General features: G+C 30.8%; 1 protein-coding gene across 1 annotated transcript; it reads left to right on the top strand.

The window, feature by feature from the left end:
* The first annotated feature begins 1015 nt into the window (after positions 1–1015).
* LOC18602230 (non-specific lipid-transfer protein Cor a 8.0101-like) lies at positions 1016–1797 on the top strand. The gene is made up of 2 exons (XM_007033487.3): positions 1016–1454; positions 1566–1797. Exons 1-2 carry the CDS (start codon positions 1117–1119, stop codon positions 1573–1575), a joined length of 348 nt encoding a protein of 115 aa, XP_007033549.3. The 5' UTR covers positions 1016–1116; the 3' UTR covers positions 1576–1797.
* The last annotated feature ends 12998 nt before the right edge of the window (positions 1798–14795 follow it).

The following is a 14795-nucleotide window of genomic DNA, read 5'->3' as shown; positions in this document are numbered from 1 at the left end:
TTATATAAAGATTCATTAATTTTTAAAATGGACACTCCATATTAAAAATATATTTTTCATTAAACATTTAGGTTTAGTCATTAGTCAATTATTAGTGTTTCCGTCAATTTGTTGACGTTATAAAAATAAAAAGATAATTTTACCATAAATTAATTTTTAAAATTATTATTATATAATTTCATTAATTTTTTTATTAATTGAAAAAAACCCTCCCTAGATGGGGCTCCTCAAACGAACTCCAATGCTCTTTTTTTTTTTTAATTTTTTTGAAAAATATAAAAATAAGTTTTTAAATTAATAATGAAAGAAAAGACATTTTAGCTCTATTAATAATGTTTGTATTTTTGAAGTGTGATGTTCATTTCGAAAACTAATAAATTCGTTTAGAATTTCAATTAAAACTTAAAAAGTGAGGTATTTTATCAAAAAATTTATAAACTCTATCTCTCTGCGGAGTACGGACCATACCTACCATTATATATTCATTTATCGAGGCATCACCTATCCTTTGCTTCTCCTTGTGTAAAATTATCATATTTTAAAAAAAGGATTAATTAAAGTGTCTCATATTTATGATTTATAAAAATAAATATTCATGAAATTACCTACAAAAGGTTAATTTAATTAATTATTTTGTTTGTTTTGACAATACGAGATTTTAAATTCAAGTACGAGTGATTTCTCCTTCGACAAAATGAATAGAGAAACTGCAAATATATGTCCTAATTCAAGAGTCGAAGACGCAGCCCAAATATTTGCTGAAAAAAAATCATGTAATTATTAGTCCTATTCCTTTGTGAGTATCCGAGCTATTCTATTGTTTCAATAAAATAGTACCACTTTTTTTTTTCATTTTCTCTTAACATTGACCTTTGCGTTTATGAGCATGCGAAAAAGAGCCAGGAACCTAGGAGAGGATTGAATTAATTAAAGCCGGCCAGCGGCCAACCAACCCTTCAATTCCCTTTCTATCTTGTCCAAGCTCGCCATCTCATCTATATAAACCCCAGGCCTCACCCTATTGCACTCACTCAGTTTTCAAATTTCCCCTATAGCTAGTGCTCCAAAAAGAAAAGCTGCCTTCTTCATTTTTCAAATTTCTCAGAACCAAAACCCATGGCTTCTCTTAAGCTCGTATGCGCTCTTGTGTTGTGCATGTTGGTGGTTGAACCCATGGCCACTTCTGCCATATCATGTGCAAATGTGGCAGGCATGTTGAGTTCATGCATAAAATACCTGCGGAACGGAGGATCCCTGCCATCAAATTGCTGCGCCGGACTTAAGAGCCTCAACACCCAGGCTCGTAACAAGGGTATTCGCCAAGCGGTTTGCAGGTGCTTGCAGAATGCTGCTAAGACCATCACCGGCCTCAAAACTAACTTGGTTGAGGGCCTTCCACGCAGATGCGGAGTCAAAATCCCTTACAAGATCAGCACCTCCACTAACTGCAACAGGTACGCCTATATCTTTGCTTTTCTTTTTTGCTTTCTTCCTTAGTCGCAATACTTCATTTTTGAAGCAATTCTAAAGTATTCTTTTTTCTTCGTTTTTGAAACTTATTACAGGGTGAAGTGAGATGGGTGAAGCAGCGAGGGATTTTCAGCAGCTTGCAGGAGAAAAATAAAGATTTTGGGCTGCACCCAAAATCCAAATCGGTCTCCACTTCGGCCGAGGCTCGTTAGTTTGTTTGTCTTTTTGTGTTTTTATGTTATCTCGTATGATCTCCTCTATGTATCGGCTGTTCCATGTTGTGAGTTAAAGTTTATGATAGTTACAATATCAGAGTTTGATTCTATATATGCCGTTGCTTTCTTTTCTAGCCACAGAAATCCGTCGCTGAATTTATATTTTCGTCATACATAATTTAATATATATCAAGATATTGGCAAATATATTCTGAAAATTTCAGAATATGATTACCAAAATACTGTATAATTAAGAAATATCGGCAATATTACCATAAATCGATTCGTAATGTAAAATTACGAGCCGTATCAAACAAGTAAAGGCTTTTTACGATTATTAATTAAAGGGGCAAATGCTTTTTCAAAGGTGAATTGTACTATGGTCAATGTTATTCTATAATATGGAACACAATTTCTGATAACAAAATTTAGATGCTATTCCATTGATAACAGGGGTGACTTTAGCATAAAGTCACCAAAGCTCTTGCTTTAGGCTTCACAATTTTATAGGTCATATAATTTTATATAATATAATTAATTATATTAAATATATAAAAATTAAAATAATTAATAAAGTATTTTTAAAATTAAGTATTTATTTTCTTTATCTTCTTATCTCCTATTAATTTTTAACTATTTATCTCACTTTCTCATTCATGTAAAAATTAAAATAATTAATAAAATTATATATTCCCTTACTTTTTCAATTATGTACCTACTAAACTTTTATTTTTTTATCACTTCTCAATTCCCATAATACTAATAATTCTCAAATAATTTTTTTATTTTCAAGAAATATAATATATTTTTAATGTGTTTTTTCGACTATTCTTATTGGAACTTTCATTAATGAACCGCTCTTGAACCTCATAGCAACCATATGTCTTTCTGGTAAAAGTGCTTTTAAGGCGGAAAAAACAAGGGGATTAAAAGCAGAATTGGAAGGAAACTAAAAATTACTCTAAAATATTGTAAAGTTAGCAAGTAAAAAAAAATAAATCATTTACAATAGGAATTCATTTCCTACGTTCTCTATTTCTAGCTTTCTCCGTTCACTGCATCTGTTTTCCGCTTTCAACAATTCCCTCTCTCATAATCATATACGTTATATTTATAGATCGTCCAAATAATCTCAAAAATTAATATTCAGGTAGCTAACGCTGCATATAAGCTACTCCTCCCGCGAAAGTTTTAAAATAAAAAGACAATAATATTTGGCAAAGAGCAATAAAGAACATCAACGAGCTATCCAAATCTTTCACTCGCCTCAAACATCTTTAACCCAGATTCTGTCAGCTGATGCAATTGAGTGGCTGTGCCCAGTCTAGTTAGAGCTTATTAGGTCTTTTTATATTGTTTTCTAAAAAAAAAAAAAATACTCTTAAGTACTAATTAATTAATTTCTTATGACGAGATTATATATATTTTTAAAAATAAATTATGATTATAATCGAATATTACATCTTCAATTTAATTATATATATGTATATATATATATATACACACTTGATAATTAATTTCTTGTTATCAAGACAATGCCTCATTGATAATAATCGAAAGTTTTTAATTGAAAAAAAAATTAATTGGAAAAGAGATTCTAAAAATTACTCTTAAATTTTCATTATCCTGGGCCATACTAGGCATAATAGAGTAGAAAATTTGCTTTTAAATTGCCAAATTGTACAAGTCTGAATATTTTGGGATTTAACTTTTTGAACTCTTGGTTTTGTTAATTGTTTGGGTCTTATCGGTTTAATTTATGAGGCCCCTAACTTACATGTGGAGTCGTTGAAGAAAGGGAATTGAGAAGAAATGGGGAGAGTGAAATGGGAAGCTAGTCGATGACAAAGGAGGGAATCACTTTTCAAACTTACTGTTGAAGTACAATCTACACTTTTTCTTAAAAAAAAAAACGATAAAGGACAAAATATGGGATGAGAGGAAAAAAGATTCAATGTCGTAGATCTAATTTTAATCCATAAATCCAAAAAGGGTGTAAAACTAGTGGATCTTATTGGTATATGCCCTCGAGTCAATTAAATTGATCAAGAAATATATATTGTCATTTAATGTACACTTAATCACATAATTATATGTGATAGAGGTTTTCTTTAATACTAGTGCAATAATAAGAAATTATTAAGTACAAATTAGATGAAACCCATGAAACATAAATACCTTGCAAGAGAATTATAAAATTGTTACAATTATAAGATCACTATGCATTAAAAGCATGTTCTTAAAATTGTTCCTGATCATTGTATTGACAAGACAAGGCATTGACATTGCTCAAAGACTGATACATGTTAAGTCTCTTTATTTGAAAAGTAAGCAATCGATCTCATAAATTGAAGTATACGGGATACTTGAAGATAGCATGTAGGTGCTTGTTAAAGAACAAGTTCACTTAACATGACCCGCTATGAGAACTCCATCTGGTATTTTACTCAAGTGTCTATTAAATATGTTCTCATATGATAGTTGTGCAATTAGTCCTTCGACTTGAGACATCAGGTCATCTTGTATGGGGAATGACATACTTTAATTTTATCCTTACGGATGAAGCATGCAAAGGTGAATGAGTGGTCAAGAGAGGATTTATCACCCCAAATGATATAAAGGGATGTATCTCACTTGTTCACAATTATTGATTAACTTGTATAAAGTTTTTGGCCAAAGCTTGATGAATTTGAGAAAAGTTAGTTTCCTAAAGTCATAAGGTTAATCATGAATTATGAGAACTAATATGAAATGTTATAAGTAGACACTGAGTCATACTTTATGACATATCTGGGATATTTGATGAAAGGACTGTATTGCACTGAGAGACTTATTATTAAAGGGTTTTGTTAAATTCTTTAATTGACTCTCTAACATTTGGGTGGTCATGATGTATTGCTAGATACCGCTCATGATCTATAAAAATCAATTATCAAGTTGATATTTGATTAGGATTTATATTTGTTATTAACATGTTAGAAGCCTAATGGGTCACATACATTAAGTGACATGATTGAGATTAAATAAGGATAATTAATTAAGTTGAACTTAATTAGAATATATCAAATTAAAGTGAAAATTTAATTAAGTTTACAAGAATTTAAGTGAATTAAAATGCAATTGCTGTATTTTGGGTTACAACTTAGTTTAGCTAGATAAATATGTTATGTTAGCAAACTAAAACTCTAAGCCTCTAGTCACTTCTCAACAGTTTCATAAAATAAGAAAAGAAAAATAGTTTTCTTTGTTTGACAAAAATAAGATTCTACAAGAATTTTTGATCTTTTTGTTTTAGAAACAAAACTAGCTAGTATAAGTAAAATCCTATATTTGAGAAGGTCTTATATGATTATTCTGTAGATTACTGCTAGAGGCCAAACACTTGAATGATTGAAAATTTGATAAATCTTAAAGTTAAGAAGCAAAGATTTTGGTTGTAGGATTTTAGACCATCTTATTTTCTTTTTGAGGTTTCTTAATTCATCACAAGCGTTTTTAATTTAATTAGCTCTTGATTACGATATATAGAGTAAGGTATATAACTCTAAAATTTATGAATTTTCATAATTAATTTAAAAATTACATGCAAAACACAAATATTGATCTTGTAGGTTTGACTGTTTCTCTAATTAAATGTTAGTTTATTATTTCGCTGCGCTATATTTTTAATTTCTTGATTATTTTCTTATTTAAGTATGAGATCGAATCCTAATAGATCCTTCTTCCATTTTATCGAAAACCTTTATTTAGTTGAGAATTACTCCATCATCAAAAATTGAATGTTTGCATTTTTTGTTAAAATATTTCAAAATTATGTCACCATAGTTTCTTGAATATCCAAAACACTTATTTTTGTATATTTCACTTTAATTTTTTTTACATTAATTAATAAACATTATGTATTCCTTGAATGAAAACTCAATAGTTAAATTTGTGACTTTCACTTGGAGATTTCAAGATTCGGATCTTTATAAAGGAAGAATGAGGTTTGTGGAAAGGGAGAGAAGTATATAGTCTCTGTGAGTTCAAGTCAAATTGCTTATATATGTATAAAAAATAAAAATAAAATTACTTGTACAAGAAGGTAATATTATAAAAAAAATTTCAAAATTTTGACATAAATAAACTAAAGTCAAATGTTTATCTTACATCTTTGTAAAGTATAAAGTGGATACTTAATTTGAAACTGCATTGAAGGTAGTATTAAAACTTTTAATATTTAATCTTCTTTAATTTGTTTGGTTACTAATTTCTATTTTTTTTTTTTGAAAACTAAGGACTTTCATCTCATTAATGAAAGAAGAATTGGTTGCCATTGCCAGTCTCTAGCTACAACACAGCCAAAACATACCTTGGCATACCTATACACCATCTCAAAAAGAAGAACCATGTACAATTATCAACCTTTTCCACACGGACCACCAACGGTCGGATTGCGTTCTACGCAATAATGTTGTTGTAGACATTGTAAAAAAAAAAAAGAAAAATCATAATGAAATTGTATTAATTAAAAATAAACAAAAAAGAAAAAAAAGAAGAGGAAAAAAGGAGAGAGAGAGCACCCTGCCAACCACCACCCTCACCTTGCCAGACACGAAAAATTCGCGTCTGACAGGGTAGTGGGAACGTGCCCACTTCAACCCAGTATAAAGGGGGCATTGTAGCACTCATCTGAAAAGGGAGGCCACAACCTGCAAACCAAAAAACCCTAGAAAATCCTAGCAACTAGAGACCAAAAATCCTAAACTAAGCCTCCTAGCAACCGCAACAATCCACAAAAATCAAAGAAATATACCAAAAAAATATATACAAAAAAAATTCGAAAATACGCGCAGTGAGAGAGTGAGAATTTTTTGGGTGAATTTTTGGTTCATTTTTTAGGGGGGTTTTGTTGTTGTCGGCTAAGGAGGAAGTTTTGGGTTGTCGCCAGATTAGGAGAAGAGGAAGCCGATTTGGGTGACGTCGGTGGGAAGAAAGAGAAGGGGATCTGTTTTGGGAGAGTCGACCGTTGGGGAGCGACTCCTCCGGTTGGGGAGTGACGCCGGCGTGAAGGTGAGAGGAGTTGAGAGATTTGGGGAGGAACTGGAACGACGGTGAGAGAGAGGGAAAGAATTCAGTCTGCGGAGGGAGGTCCGACGCGAGGTAGCGACCGACAGTAGGAAGAGAGCGGCAAAGAGAGTCCCGTTTTGGGGTGGCCTGCAGTTTGGTAGAGAGAAGGGAGAGAGTTTGGATTTTAGAGAGAGAAACAAGAAGGAAGAAATGAAGAAAGAAGGGAGGGAAAAGAGTTTAAATACCTAGGGTTAGAAGCATTAAATGACATCGTTTTAGGCACACCAAGGGCTGTTGAACAAGGCACTGAAATGGTGCATTTTGGAAGAGGTCTGAAGGCCTTGGGAAGCAAATTAGGTGGAGTGGGCCAGCTGTCTTGGGCCGCTTTTAGCTCATAAAAGGTAAATCTTTGGCTTTTCTGATTTGGTCTTTGTGATTGTGCTGGGCCCAATGTTAGGTAGGAAGATAAACTATTTTTAGTAGGTTATTAGGTAGAATAAAAAAAAGATACATATAAAAAATGAAAATGATTAAATGATTAAGTGTCAAGAGAAAAATAGAAATTAAAAAAAAACATATACAAAAAAAATATAATATAGAAAATAGGTAAAGATACTACATTCAATGATACCAAAAAATGATGGTAAAATATAAGAGTACATATATTCTATATAATAATAATAAAATCAGATAAAATAGTTATTTAATTATAAAAACAGATCCAAGCATAATATACATAGAGAAATAAACAAACACTTAGTCACTGAAAATTAATAGATTTAGTTTAGTAAATATAGGAAAAGTAAACATTTAATGTTAGGAATTAATTTATTTAGATTAATAATACATGCATATAAGAGGATTGTATATTTTTATTTAGAATATTGTTTAGAAAAAATATAGGTATAGGAAAGGATGAAATGTGGAACATATTTATGAGATACATAGTTATGTAAATTTATGTAGAGACAATAGGAATGAAAATAAATTAGGAAGAATTAAAATTAAAATGTAATAAAATAAAATATGAAAATATCAATTGGGTGAAAAGATAGTCCCATATATAAAATGGAGATGGGTATAAATGGAGATAGAATGAAAATAGGATAAGATAAAGAATTATTAATAAAATAATTGTTTAATTTAATACCGATGATGGGATGATCGGTCGGGACGCGAGAAGTCGCAATCTTGAGCCCATATTTCCTAGGTTCGGAATCCGAATCAAGGCTCCACCAGTACGATGGGAGGGCCTCGATTTCAAGATCTCGAAATTTTTAATAAATAAAGAATTTGACTATACAAAAGTTATTCAATAAAAATAATAAATAAATAACAATATATAAAAAAAGATAAAAATAATTCAAATATATAATAAATAATAAATAATAAATTTGTGAAAATGTAATATACATGACGTTAAATAAATAGATAAACAAATAAACAAATAATAAGAAAAATCCAAGACAATAACAAATTTAAAATTAAGCATTAAATATCAAGTGATACCAACTATCAATCAATAAATATTATATAAAAGTAATAAGACAAGAAATATCAAGGAATATATAGGAGAAACTTAGAATAAAAAATAAAATATGGAAGAATAAAAAATAGAAAATATAAAAATAAAAAATATATAAAGTAAAATAAAATAATAATTAAATAATAATAATACTAAAAATAGTTAATTGCTTTAGCATAGCATATATATAATGCATACCATTGTATATAAATATTTTTTTTGATTACGAGTTTAACCTCCGATGATGGGATCTTTCGAAGATCTTGCGAATGCGGGTATTCCTCGAAAAGTTCTCAATGTGAAAAGGTATCATCGGATCCCACCAGTATGATAGGAGGACTCGAGAAACATCTTTAATAAAAGGCTTTTGCCCGTATTAGGTTCATTATGCACGAAAATATTATTTGAAAAAGAAAACGTACGATGATCCCGATGACGGGATTTATTCGTCGAATTTACGAAGGCGAATTTCTCGAATAATTTCTTAGGTGAGAGAACACCCCGGATCCCACCAGTATGATAGGCAGATTCGGGAGAACGTCCTCAATAAAAAGTTATTCGTCTGACATTTTTATTTCACGCCATGCATTTCATCTTGTTTCACATTTGTATTCCATTTAAGGTTAAATAGGAGATAAAATAAGAGAATAATAACTAAGAAAATATAATGAAATTAAAAATTAAAGCCTAATATGATAATCTAAAAATGGTACCGTTTATAGAACGAGCGTCCCGGGGGTGCTAATCTTTTTTCGAGCATAACTGTACTCCCGAACTTAAATCTAGAAAAACATAGACCAGTTTAAGATTCTTTTCGGTGGGTTTAAAATTAATTTAAGACTTCATCTATTAGAATCGAGTCATTATGTGGTTAATTGCACATAGTAAAAAAAGATTGGTGACGACTCTTAATTTTTAGAGTTTTCATCCGCATCTGACGATCAAGTTTTTAGATCCGCACGTTACGACAGTTGCTCATCTCATAGCTGCTACTCAACCCAAAAATTTACAAAATGTCATCTCAATACAATGTATCCTGCCCCTCGACCAAATTTACCAACCAGCACTGTTCAGTGGAGTGGTAGTATCTCAGCGAGGACCCCTTCCGCTCAGACAACTGCCCCACCTATGCTATCTGTTGATTGCAGAATCCCGATTGCCACCCTCAAAACAGTCTGGATATACCCTCCCCAAATGCTTAGGGTGTCATTCCTGTCAACTCTACACTTCACCCAACCTCCTCCTAACTCCTTGCCATTCGCTGCAAGCTTGCTCCTCCACAACAGCCCCCTCAAGTCCTCAACCCTGTTCCTGTGATACCATGAAAACATTCTCCAATACAGCTCATGAGAGGAGTTTGGTTTCTAAACAAACTGGCTAATTTCTTTGTATAATATATATTAATCATAACGGTAATAATTTTGGGGCCAATTTTAGTTTTTTCTCTTTATTTATCTCCCTAACCTCATTTTTTTTTTTGAAAAGCTGAAATTTATTCTTTGTGTTAGTGAAAACAGGTGATTACTAAGATAATATGCTACTCAATGCCAAAGGAGTGAAGAGTTAAAGAGTAACAGCAGAGTAGCCTTATATACAGAGGAGAAGATAGGCACGAGAGCAGCACGTATAAGCCTTAAGTCAAGACACGTGTTTAGCCTTTCCCTTTTTTGTACACTAATTTATCAATAGTGACTGCAGTAATTAGAAGTAGTTACTTTACTTTTTTTTTTTTCTTTGCTGACCGGTAGTTTTCTTATCTTCATATTTTTTTTTTATAAGGAAGATATGTAAATTCATCAAAGAGAAAGACAAAAGTGGTACAGAAAAGGGACAAAAGTAGTACAAAAAAAAGGGAGAGAGGTGGCTAACAAAAAGAATACCACTTTAGTCCCCAGTATACATTACTAGTCCTGCTCAATAGCTAGCTGGACAGGAGAAAAACAACCTGTACAAAGAGGAGGCCTATTTAACGTACATCCAAGCACATGTAGAGAGAAAGGAGGAAAGAAACACACGGTCAACATTACAAAAGGCGGCAGAAAAATGACTGAAGCCTGAAGAACATAATAGAAGTAGGAACCCAAACGCATGCCAAAAGACAAGCTAATTATTCACATAAATCCAGAGCATAGGCTGTGAGCGCAATACACCTTTTTTTGCCAATTGATCAGCCTTGTCATTAGCCGAGCAAGAGATGTGATTATTGTCCTAGCTTTCCATTATGCTAAGAATTTTGAAAATTTTCATGATTAGCGGCCTTAATTTTCATGGTACTTCGGAGGGTTTTTTAAGTCAACGGACAGCATTTTTGAAATTAGACTCAATCATGAGAGAATGAGAAAGGCGCCAACTTGAAGAGGCAAAGATCGTTGCTGCCTCTTTAATAGTGAGAAGTTCAGCATGGATGGCAAAAGTAACTCCAACAGACTTGGAGAAGATGGTAAGGTTTACCCCATTTTCATTCCGAAGGATGCCACTGATATCAGAGCCGCCGAGACAGTTCCTCGAGGAACCGTCAATATTGAATTTAAGAATCCCAGCTTGTGGTCAAGTCCACACTTTAGCTTTACTAACACGATTAGTTTCATAGGCACATTACCAACATTAAGAGATCTTTCAAGATCACCAATGGGAAGATTGAGGTGTGGCGATTTTGCATTAATCCACCAAGTAACTCTGATTTTAACATAATTACCTTCACTTTAACTAATTATAGATAGGAGTTTCTTGTACATAATTACTTTGAATAAGATTTTACACAACACATTTTTCCAGATTCTTCCTCTGCAGCTGAGCACTTCAACTCCATCGACATTGTTAACACTTTGCAGGACATGTACGAGTTACAAAAGATGTAGACCAACTCGAAAACAGGTCTGCAACATTCCCCATACAGGCGGGAGTCAATCATGTCAAAAAGAACCACCTGGAGGTAAGAAGCCTCCATCCACCCAACAAAACCATCCTTGTAGACAAAAGGAAATCCAATGAAACCCACAAAGCATGTGACATTGTCAGCCTGAACAAAATTAAACCACCAAAAACTATACATCAAGACCGACTACCCTGCATATACACATAACCAGGGGAAACAAAAAACTAAGCATTCATCACAAAATAGCTTTCACCCGCCAGTGGTCCCTCTGTTATCATAATTAACCCACTAGAAGTCGTGTGTTCTTTGCTCCCCACCTTTGGCTAAGTTGTCAGCCTCATGGTTGGCTGATGGAGGAACATATTTGATAGTCCGTGAAGGCACTCTACCAAAGAAGATTAGAGATTTTAATGGTAATTTTACATATTCTTCAGGGCACATTGTCTAAGCATTGGACCCAATTAACTACATTAAGTGAATCACATTCAATGACCAATTTAGTTGAGCACCAAACTGATGCCCCATAGATGTTGATTGCCTCTTTTACCGTAAACAATTCAGCGAGGTTAACATCAGTATGTTCAACAGATTTGGAGAGCAGGGTCCGGGTCGCACTTGTATCATCACGGAGAATCTCCTCATTTTGACTTTACCGGGATTATACTTAGAGGCACCATTCGTATTAAACTTAAGACAACCCTCTTTCGGTTTAAGTCACTCTAAAATAGCTCTATTTGTGCTACCCTTAACAAGATTATTTCCAATAGTAAAATATCTCATTAAATCTCCAATCGAAATATTAAAGATAGATCATTTCGTATTAATCCACTAAATCATTCTAATCTTAATTAATTCAAAAAGTTGGAGGACATACCACTCCTTGCCCCTAAAAACATCTGCCTAACCTCATTTAAAAGGAAAAATCTAGCTACATAACCATATATGTCTTATCACTCCATTAATAAAACCATTAATTTGAAGTTTAATATATTTCTATTTCAAATATGAATATTAATATACTTCAAAATGAAGAACCGAAAAAAAATTAAATTAAAAATGATTGTTTTACCAGTATTATGGAAAAGAATCAATGCAAACAACCGATTACAAATATAAAATAAAAGCTAATTTCTAAAAAATGGCGTCCTCTCAAAAATCGTGTCATATTTAATTATCAAGGATTTTCTTATTAGTAGTAATCCAAATTTACCAATATATATGTATATATATGTTACTTATGGTTATAAATTGAAAAATGGAGTTATATAGAGGCAGAGGTTAGAGGCAGAGGTTAGCAATATAAAAACAAGAAATATCTCATTATTACATATAAAATAGATCGAAATTAGACATCGAAAGATTCGTGGTAGCATTTTGCAAGCCGATTAAAGATCTTTCCATGATATGCAAGCAACATTTTATTCTTCTACTCATTCAAGTTTATGCATTAAAAAAGGAAGCACCTTATAAATGGCTTGATTCTTAACTTAATCACTAAAAAGTCGATTGTTGTATTGATATAAAACAATATTAAAAGATATTTGAATATCTGTAAAAAAAAAAAGAAAGAAAGATGCACGAATATGTAAAATATTTAAAGAAGATACTTCCAAAAAAAATATTTTGGAAAAGAGATGTCGAAGGATTCTCTAAAATATTGTAAATACTTGCGAGGACTACCACGTTCTACTCGCTTAAAATATAAGGTTTTGTTCATAAAATATTGTTGATCTATTTCGTAAATTTTACAAATATACTGATTTTGACTTTCAGTCTTATAATTTTAGTGAAAAAAATTCTAAAATTTTACCTTAAAAACTACACATACGACACCTAAATTTTTCCTTTATCAAATGGAACGTTAAAATCTGCCCACATTTCCATCACATCAAGCCGCTTAGCATTGTAACGGTGATTAATTTCCTTTTTTTAAAAAAAGAATTTTAATTTTCTTTTCAATATATAATAAATTCGACATAATATTCAAAAAAATTTATGAACTATTTAAGACATTTTAAATAAATTCTTATTCTAATATTATATTTAATTAAATTTTTATATTTTTATTTTGAATCAAATAACCTTTCATAATTTTTTTTTAAAAGTATATTTTTATTAGTCTCAAAAAATTAGAATGTAATTTCAAGTTTCTAGTCATTTTATGGCATGAAAAATATAATAATGGATTAATTGTAATTAGTTAAAATATAATTTTTCATTTTATGCCCACATTACGATGAAGTGAATGGTAAAAAATGTCACATGGTGATATTATCATGTTATATTAATATACCATATCATCATCTATTATGACATATCAGCATATTATATCAATGTGATTACATGGTATAGAATGATAAAGTATTTTAACTAAATTAACCATAGTGATAATGACTTGTTTGGTTAAAAATAAAAATATTAGAGTTTTTTTACTCAAAATAAAAATATAGTGACTTAATTGAACATAATAAAAGAATAAAGACTTTTCTAGATATTATTTCATAAAATTTTTGTACATTTATTTAAAAGCACAAAATTTCTATACGGAATTTTCCACCTTTCATATTTTGTTTGTTATTATATGATTTTCATAAAGATTATAAAAAAATTTGTTTCAGTATATTTTATATTAAAATTTATTAAAATGTTTCCTATAAAATTGATGTTTCATGGTTGTTAATGTCAAAAAATAAAATTAACGAAAAATAAATTTGAAATTTAAAAAGATAAAATTGCCCTGTAGACAATTTTAAAACATTGTAAAAAAGATGAACAAAGAAAATCAGTTGGAGGAAATATAATTCTATTGAGCTTTGAATATATCTCGTCTTATAAAATCCAAAATTTTTCTTTTCAAATTTATTATCAAATCTTTAAATTAAGATGTGTAATTCATGAGAGCTTTTATGGGCAAACTCTATATACATTACTTTTGATTTTAACTTTTCTCATATGGCATTTTGTTTTTTCTTTTCAATTACCACCGTATAAATATCATTTTTTTAATTAACACTTTATGAATAACTTTTGTTTTTGAAAATTAAGAGAAAGATGATTCGAATCTTACTTTTAAGCTGAGAAATCATATACCAACTAATGAAACAAATAGTCGGATGCAATTTTGTGAATAACTTTTGTTCTTATAAAGATTACTTTGTTAATTTTACTTAGTAAAATTACTAAAATATTTTCTATTTCAGTTAGCATATATGTTTATATTTAAGAGTATTTTTGTGATTTTATTGGGAAAAAATTAACAACCTAATCTTTTGTGGGAATATAAATTATTCACATGATACCATTGATTGAGAAAAAAAATCATAAAATGTCAACTGAAAAAAATTGTAACTATAAAAAATGTAAATAAAATTTACCCGTCCTTTATTTAAAAATTTTAAATTCAAATTATGAAGTGCCTCGTGGGACATCTTTTACTTATATCTTTAAGTAAACATTTTGGTTTGTGATTTTTATTTAAATTCTGATTTGGTTTTTTATTTAATTATTTAATTGAATCATGAACTTTCACATGGAACTCAAGATTTGCAGAAAGAGAATAAAACTTAAAGGTCAACGACTTGGCAAATTATTGTTCAATTCCATTGTTGTAGTATATAAACGCCAAGCCCCGTCACTCCTTGGAAGACACAAGCCAATTTCC

Source organism: Theobroma cacao, chromosome 4, assembly GCF_053813885.1.
Source record: "Theobroma cacao isolate CCN51 chromosome 4, ASM5381388v1, whole genome shotgun sequence".
NCBI classification, from domain to species: domain Eukaryota; kingdom Viridiplantae; phylum Streptophyta; class Magnoliopsida; order Malvales; family Malvaceae; genus Theobroma; species Theobroma cacao.
Note: the sequence above shows the minus strand (reverse complement) of the source record. Positions and strands in the feature narration are given on the sequence as shown.

Coding starts and splice junctions, on each gene's coding strand:
- LOC18602230 (XM_007033487.3), top strand. CDS start 1,117: ATGGCTTCTCTTAAGCTCGTATGCGCTCTTGTGTTGTGCATGTTGGTG.